The sequence below is a fragment of the Chroicocephalus ridibundus genome, chromosome 20 (genome assembly GCF_963924245.1).
Source record: "Chroicocephalus ridibundus chromosome 20, bChrRid1.1, whole genome shotgun sequence".
NCBI lineage: Eukaryota > Metazoa > Chordata > Aves > Charadriiformes > Laridae > Chroicocephalus > Chroicocephalus ridibundus.
Genome location: NC_086303.1, coordinates 4,567,223 through 4,575,016, shown reverse-complemented (window position 1 = coordinate 4,575,016; position 7,794 = coordinate 4,567,223). Strand labels below are relative to the sequence as shown.

Genomic DNA, 7,794 nt, shown 5'->3' with positions numbered 1-7,794 from the left:
GGGGTTCAGCCTGGAGAAGAGAAGGCTCCGGGGAGACCTTCCAGCCTCTTCCAGAGCCTAAAGGGGCTCCAGGAAAGCTGGGGAGGGACTCGGGATCAGGGAGGGGAGCCATGGGATGAGGGGGAACAGGTTTACGCTGAAAAAGGGGAGATTTAGATGAGATCTGAGGAAGAAATTCTTCGGGGGTGAGGGCGGTGAGCCCCTGGCCCAGGTTGCCCAGAGAAGCCGTGGCTGCCCCATCCCTGGAGGGGTTCAAGGCCAGGTTGGCCGGGGCTTGGAGCAACCTGGGCTGGTGGGAGGTGTCCCTGCCCAGGGCAGGGGGTGGCACTGGCTGGGCTTTAAGGCCCCTCCTCACTCAAACCATTCTGTGACTAACACTAACTGGGGTGTGCCGCTGGCTGGCAGGCTCCGGGGAGACGGGCAGCTGCCCCTGCCCCGGTTTACCTCCGCCGAGCCCGTGTCCTTCCCCGCCGCGCGGCCCGGTTCATCCCCCGGCCCCGCTTCCCGTTGCCCGGCCTCGGTTTCCCGCCGCCGCCAGAGGGGGCGCTGCCACGCGCCGCGCGCCGGCTGATGCAATCCCCACGCGGAGCGAGGGGCGGGGCCTCCTCCCCGGCGACGGCCCCCCGTGCCCAATGGACGGCGGCGGCGCGCGGTGACGTCGAGGGGGCGGGCAGGCGCCTGCGTCTTTGGGGTGGCCCCGCCCCTCGGCGCTCACGCAGGCCGCGGGCGGGTGGAGTCGCCGCTTTCGGCCCCGCACCGCCATTTTGTGCCGCCGCCTGCAGCAGGATGGAGTCGAGAACTGGAGGGAAGCCGCCCGCCGACCCCTGCGACCGCCGACCCGCAGCCCCTCGACGGAGCGTCGCTCCTCAGGCCCCGCCGCACCGCTGGGAACGCTGAAGAGTCTCCTCAGCCCGCCGCCGCCGCTCATGGAGCCCAGCGGCCGGGAACGCGGCCTGGGGCGGGCCCGGCTGGGCTTTGCCGCGGCTTGGCCTAAGCTGGCCGGGCCCAGCGCGGCCCCCGCCGGCGCCTCGCCCCAGGCGAGCCCGCCTTTCTCCTTGCTGCGACTGATGTCGCAGCTCCTCTCCCCGCTGCCCGCTTTGCTGCAGCGGCTGCTGCCCGGCCCCACGCTGAGCAGTGCCCTCTGCCCCGCCGCCGGGCAGCCGCCCGCCAAGGGACCCCAGCTGCTGCTGCTCCCGGAGCCGGCCGCCTCGCTGGACTGGACCGAGGAGACGCTGCCGTGGCCGGAGGAGGCCCTGGAGAAGGGGGGAGAGGGCGGCACGGAGCCCCCGGCGGGTCTCTGGGGAAGCGGGCTGGTGCGGAGCCTGGTGCCCTTCCCCCTACGGCGTGCGGACTGGTACGTGCTGGGCCCGGAGCAGGGCCAGGCCGGCTCCTCCGGCAAGAGCCATCTGCCCCAACCCCTGCGAGCCGACGTCCCCGCCGAGGCCTGGCGAGGCTGCCCTGCCCGGGGCGGCTTGCCGGAGGTTGAGTTCCTCTGCAGCAAGCGCTTGGCTTTTCTCCAGCGGTGGCATTTGGCGAGCGGCGGCCTGGCCGTGCCAGAGCCGGACCACGGCTATCACAGCCTGGAGGAGGAGCAGCACCACAAGGGTGTTTGTCAAGAGGTAGAGGGACGGCGGGAGCAGCGGTGTGACACCGGGGAGTTGAAGCAGCCCGAGGAGCCGAGTGAGTCAGGGAGACAAGCTGGAGGTGGTCCCGTGGAGCAGGAGGGGATCAGGGGTTCAGCTGAGAAGGGAGCACTTGAGGCAGAAGCCTTGGCTGAAGAGGATGACAGGGACTCCGAAATAGAGCAAAACCTTACATTTTCAGCCAGACCTGTCTGTGCAAATAAATTAATAGACTATATCATAGGGGGAGCTTCCAGTGGGGAGGAGAGTGCGGATGATGAGGAAGACTGGGATGATGATGATGATGACGGGTTTGACAGCGAAGGGCTCCCCTCTGATTCAGATGCTGATAGCCAGGACGGGGAGAGGCTTCATCTCTGGAATTCCTTCTACAGTTTGGATCCATACAACCCTCAGAACTTCACAGCCACCATTCAGACATCTTCCAGTGATCCGGGAAAGGATATGTCGGATGTGGAGGAGGAGGAGGATGAGGAAGATTCTTCGTGGGCAGAGGAGTCCTCAGGCTCACCTCACCCTAGTTCTGAAGAGGAGGACGACTGGGACTGTAGCAGTGTGGATGAGGCAGAAAACTTGAAACTTTGGAACTCGTTCTGTACCTCAGATGATCCATATAACCCTTTAAATTTCAAGGCAGCCTTTCAAACAGCAGAGAAAAAGGGGACGCCTGGTTTAAAAGGAGCAGAGAGGCCGAGTTTGGTTGTTTCTGAGCACAGTCACTTAACTGTCTGTCGGGTGCAGCTGGAAAAACATAACTGTGGGGTCACTGGCTTTGTGCAGCATGGCATTCTCTCTGGTGAGAAATGTAGAAGTACCAAGCGGAAAAAGGTATATAGTTTGTTTATGGTTTTGTGTTTTGGGGATGCTAAAAAAAAAAAACCAAACCGAAAACCAAACAACAAACCCACGTTGCGTGAGGTATGCAAGTGGGTGAGGTTACTTGTGCCGGGATTCCAGCCATGGGGGAGGCAGATCATGCCCCCATGAGCTTATGGTCTAATTATTTGGCTGAAATGACTGTGCCTCATCACTTACACGTGATGGTAGATTTCGTAATTCAGTGACACAGAGTGGGTAACTTCTTTAAATTCCGTTTCTAGTTTTCATTCTATATTTGTGTTGTAACGTAGTTTTCGTTATCGGAGAAACGGATGAGAACTGTGATGTCAGTTTTTCCTCTGGAAAGTACACCTTTCTGTTATGAATAATGTTGGTAAAGTATTTTAGGACCTTTGCGTGTGTAGTGTAATCGAGATGTAAAGTATTGTAAACTTTTTTAGGACTTGTGATAAGCCTGCTTGAGTTACAAATGTCTTTTGAAATAGGAAGAAATCTTGTGTTGTGGGTTAACGCATGCTACAGTAAGCCACTGAAGTCTCAATAGAGAGTATAGTAATACTCCCATTTCCATTTAAGAGACTATTACAATTCAGCAGCTGTTTATTAAAAGGATGTAATCTGGAACTGGGCTTTTGAGCGCAAAAGTTAGTTGAGTTAGTGCATTAGAAAACTTTTTAATACATGTAATAGGATTCATGTAAAGAGTAAGAAACAAATTCATCTTCTCATGAGTTTTATCATACTACGGATGTACAAGATGGCTTTTCAGGTGCAATGTCTGAGTCTTGCCTGATAGTGCAAACATTTTTATGAGTTGTGATACCAAGTCGCAGGGTAATAAACTAGTATAACAAGTTATCAAAATAGAAAAGTTGTATAATGCTTGCTTTAGCATTCTTACAGTGGAGAGATTTGTTTTCTTCTTTAATTGAGAGCTTGACTTGTAGGTAACTTCGTACCTGTTTTTGCTAGGGCAAGTGGCATTTAATGGTTCACACAGGATAAATTATTATATTTTAATCTAAATGGGAAATACTCAAACAGTTTTTGCAAGAGGTCCTCTGTAACTGAGAGCATCTGTCTGAAATGCTGCGAGGTAGCACTGATGAGCCCTGCTGTAAGTTCATACTTCTGTGACCTACAATGTTGTTGCGTGTCAAGGATGTAGTACCTTACCAGTAGTAATTTTTTGACTAATTTATTGCTTGAGTCTGTGCAATCTGTTGACATGGTGAAAGAACGGTGATCTAGCCACAATATTCAGCGTGATGTTACAGAATCCAGTAATTGTGCCCAAGGGTGTCCTAGACTGATGTAAAAAGGATGTAAGGTAGGAACTCACAAAGGGATAGGCTGATGTAACAGCTCCGTGTGCCTGAAAGCAGAGACTTAATTAGGTCTGGCTGCTAAACATCAGAGATTGCTGAGCAGTGACTGCAGTGACCAAGGTGTTCCCGGGAAATCTTCAGGCCGTTCATCCTGCTCAAAGCTATTTCCTATCTGGCATCCTGCAAACAAACAGCAGCAATATTCCTGTTTGTAGAGTCGTAAAACCTGGGAGTGTTTTGTTTCAGTTGCGAGTTAGCAAATGCATTGACACTACGTGAGGATGTGTGGGCTCTGATGCCCCTGCCTTTCCCAGACAGCTCGGCAGTAATTTGGGAATGCTGCCCTAGAATGGGATGACTTCTGGAGGTTGCTTCTGCACAATCCCTTGCGGCTCTTTATCCTCAACTGCTGATTATTCCTGTAGGTCATTTCTTCTGTAACTGTTACTTCATGTTTTCTGTGAAGGTTGGAAGGTGACTACCACAAAAAGCAGTCTCACTCTACACTCATTGTGTTAGCGTGAACTGGGTGTGAATCTAGGGTTCTGTGTTAATAAAACATGGGGATGGAGCAGCAGGTTTTTTGTACCCCCCAAGTTTCTTCCTGACCTTCCAGAGGTAGCTGTTCTACAGCAAATTTGGTGGAGTTGTCCGTAAGGACAGTGTTTGGTTTGTCTTGAAGAATCTGTTCTAGTCTGAGAGCTGGTGGATGCTTCAGTTTTGTGCCTTTTGTACAGCTAAGTGAAAGATTCAGTAGGAGCCTGAAATAGTCTGGCTTTCGCTTATCGTTCTATAACAGAAAAACTTATATCCTTAGCATAGTGGTAGTCTAAATGCAGTCAAGTTTAGATCCTGAGCCTGTAAATTTCTTTGTTTTCTTAAAATAGCTTAATAGTTCTTAAAAATAGCAGAGAGTCAAAGTTTTCCTATGTATTTTAAAGTGCCATGACTTTGACTTCGTTTTGTTGCATGAACTTAAAATAGACTGGAATTTGATCCCAGCTCTGAATAGATGGGTTTGTTCCATCGCCTAGTGACGAGTGTCGCTTCCTTATATGTAGCTTGGTGTGGTTTCTTTTTCTGGTGCTGAAGTACAGGCTGACTCACACGATTACTTATTCCACAGAACAATGATTCTTCCTTTTCTTATTATGTGAGCTTCAGTAATCAGAGGTGTTGGCCGGTAGCATATTTCTTGCCTTAGGTGAGTGTCCTGGCATGTCCCACTGAGTTACCTGCTTGAACCGTATCTGTGTGAGGTTATAACCCAGTGCTGATGTCAGGGAGGGTGTTATTTCACAGGGAACACTGTGTGATCTGCCGTCAGCCTAAAGAGGCCTCTTAGGCAGCAGTTCAGAAACTCTAGTAGTTTGAGCACTACTTTTGATAGAGGGAGAAATCAGCAACTGGTGGCTTTTAAAGCGGAGAGGTGACATATACTCTGGCCTGGGTGGTGCAGAGACCTAGCATGAATTGGTAGCATATCTGAGGCTTTTTGCTATTTTAGGCATTTAATAACTTCTGTTAAATTTGTGTGTGCAAATAAATATGAAGCTCCTTTTTGCACGAGTGTTTGATTAACGCTTTACTAAATGACTTGTCTTTTCCAGGTAACCTTCCTTGAAAAAGTTACTGAGTATTACATAAGCAGCGAGGAGGATCGTAAAGGACCCTGGGAAGAGCTTGCACGAGATGGATGCAGGTTCCAGAAACGTATCCAAGAAACAGAAGAAGCCATAGGATACTGCTTCACGACAGAGCATAGGCAAAAAGTATTTCATAGACTCCAAGAAACCTACTTACAAGAGGGTTGATCTCTTCTAGCACCTTAAAAGATTTGGTAGTTGCGTGACCCTACGCACTCATGAACATCTTCAAAACAAGAAGTGGCAGCTGCATGTGCTATTTTGAAATGGGGAGAAAAGTGTGATTTTAACAGGTTTTTTTCCCCAGTTCGATATTCAGCCAACAGATATATCTGTGTGTCCCATTTTGGTATCCAGACAAAACCTTTTGATTATCATCAAGGGTAAGGATGCATTCCTTTTAAGTAACACTTGAGGAACAGACTGCTTTAGGTTAAATCCATTCCAAAAATGCCTTGTCTGCCGTATGTGGAGAAGTGGTGACTATTTAGTTGGATTTTTGCACTTTGAAAAAGCAAAACCTATTTTGAAGGAGATATTTATGGGGCTCAGAACCTAGTTATTGCAGTTTTGATTTAAAGTTTCTAGAGGTATGTGGTACTTCCTTGTGCTTCTCCATTTTCTGACTTGTACAAAAGTCTCAAAATTTTGTTAGCTAACAATGTTAACTTTACTGCAAAGCAGATAGTTTATTCCTTCCTTTTAAGATCCCAGTTTTGCATGTAATCTAATGTTTGAGTGTTTATGTAATGCTTTTTTGTCTTAATATTTCAGTCTAGCACACTGGGGGATTCAGGGGAGCTCTGGTGCACTATAAGCCCTTTGGTTTCTCGTTATTTAAATAAATACCTTTACCCAGTACTGTTCCAAAGGGTGTTGGCTGCTTGTGCACCAAACCTCTTTGCTTTCAGGGCAATGAAAGGCCTCGCCCTGATCAATAATTAAAGCTTCAAGGTATGTATCGAGGCTATGGCCGATAGTTTGAATTTAAGCCACGCACAGGGAACTAGGCCCTAGTTCTTCTTAATCTTAGAGTAACTTTGCCGTAATTGATTCTGCTTTTTGAAGATGGGATTGAAGTGGAGGATTCTACATATTTCTTGTATCCAATATGCTTGTTTTGGTACTTTTGAGGAGAATTATCTTTGATTTATGGAAATCTAAGGCTACAAGTTGCTGTGTTCTTTACCAAAAGCCAGTATTAATACCTCTATGCGTCTGCACTTTTGTTCATCTGGTACGAAAATAACATTTCACACTTAGGATCTGAAAGTTGAGGTCCTCAGTGGAAGAAAAACACTCCTTATTTATGTTCCTAACTTAAAATGTTTAATTGTTGTTTCAGTCAAAAATAGAAAAGCAACACCATTTGGATATGTGTTTGGACCTGAAGGATGTTGTGTGGCTGTTAGCCAAGCAGGTATGAGGTCATGCAATGGAATAAATACCAAACATCAAAGAGTTCTTACCTGTTTGCACAAAGTTGTGTGAATAAATGATTTGCTACTTGGTTCAGACTAGAATTGTTTCCCTTTTTTTTTTTTTTAAGGGAGAAACCTAAAAACTTCAGATTTGTTATCTCATTAATGGCTTCAATTTTTAATTCGAAAGAAGATTACAGATACAGAAAAGCTTCACAGCACTTTACTGAATTTTCTGCTTTATCATGCTATCTTTTTGGCCATTATTTTTAATTCTGTCTCAAATTTCAGAGTTTTTGAGTTTATTCTTATTGCATGATGTATTTTCTTCCCTTTCTCTGCTACACATCAGAAGTGTTACAGTTATGAACTCTACACAGTAGAGTTGTCGCGTAACCTTAAGACACAGCTGAAACTCGAGCAGCTTTATGGACTGGCTGCTTGGGAGCAATGCAGCAATGGCACTCGTCATCCCCATGGCATAAAAAATAATTGGATTCTTCTTTCCTACAAAAGACAATTTTAGTTGTGAAATTCTAATCCTTTAGGAGTTAATTTTCCTGTATCATTTGATAACAGCCGTTCTGCTTTTTAGTTTAGAAAAAGCACGCAGGATGACAAATGTAGAATTACAGGAGAAAATTTGTTGACTTATGGTCCAAGTGTGACTGATAAGTAAAAACGCTGTTCATTGCTCTTGGCAGAATATTCTATAGCAATTTTTCTGTCACTCTCCTAGTTTCTTCGATCTTGGAGAAACTTGTTGGTGCTTCAGTTATTCCGGACAACTCACTTGTTTTCCTGGTGCTTGTGAGGAGCTTTGGAGTGGTGTGAATTAACACCTGCAAATACTGATCGGCTGTTTGCAGAAGCTTGGAAAAAGCTACAGCTGGAAACAACCAGAATGGACAAATTG

The 7,794-nt window shown here is 47.5% G+C and overlaps 1 protein-coding gene across 1 annotated transcript; it reads left to right on the top strand.

The window, feature by feature from the left end:
* The first annotated feature begins 717 nt into the window (after nucleotides 1-717).
* Nucleotides 718-6,968, top strand: PPP1R15B (protein phosphatase 1 regulatory subunit 15B). The gene is made up of 2 exons (XM_063356566.1): nucleotides 718-2,471; nucleotides 5,422-6,968. Exons 1-2 carry the CDS (start codon nucleotides 927-929, stop codon nucleotides 5,623-5,625), a joined length of 1,749 nt encoding a protein of 582 aa, XP_063212636.1. The 5' UTR covers nucleotides 718-926; the 3' UTR covers nucleotides 5,626-6,968.
* The last annotated feature ends 826 nt before the right edge of the window (nucleotides 6,969-7,794 follow it).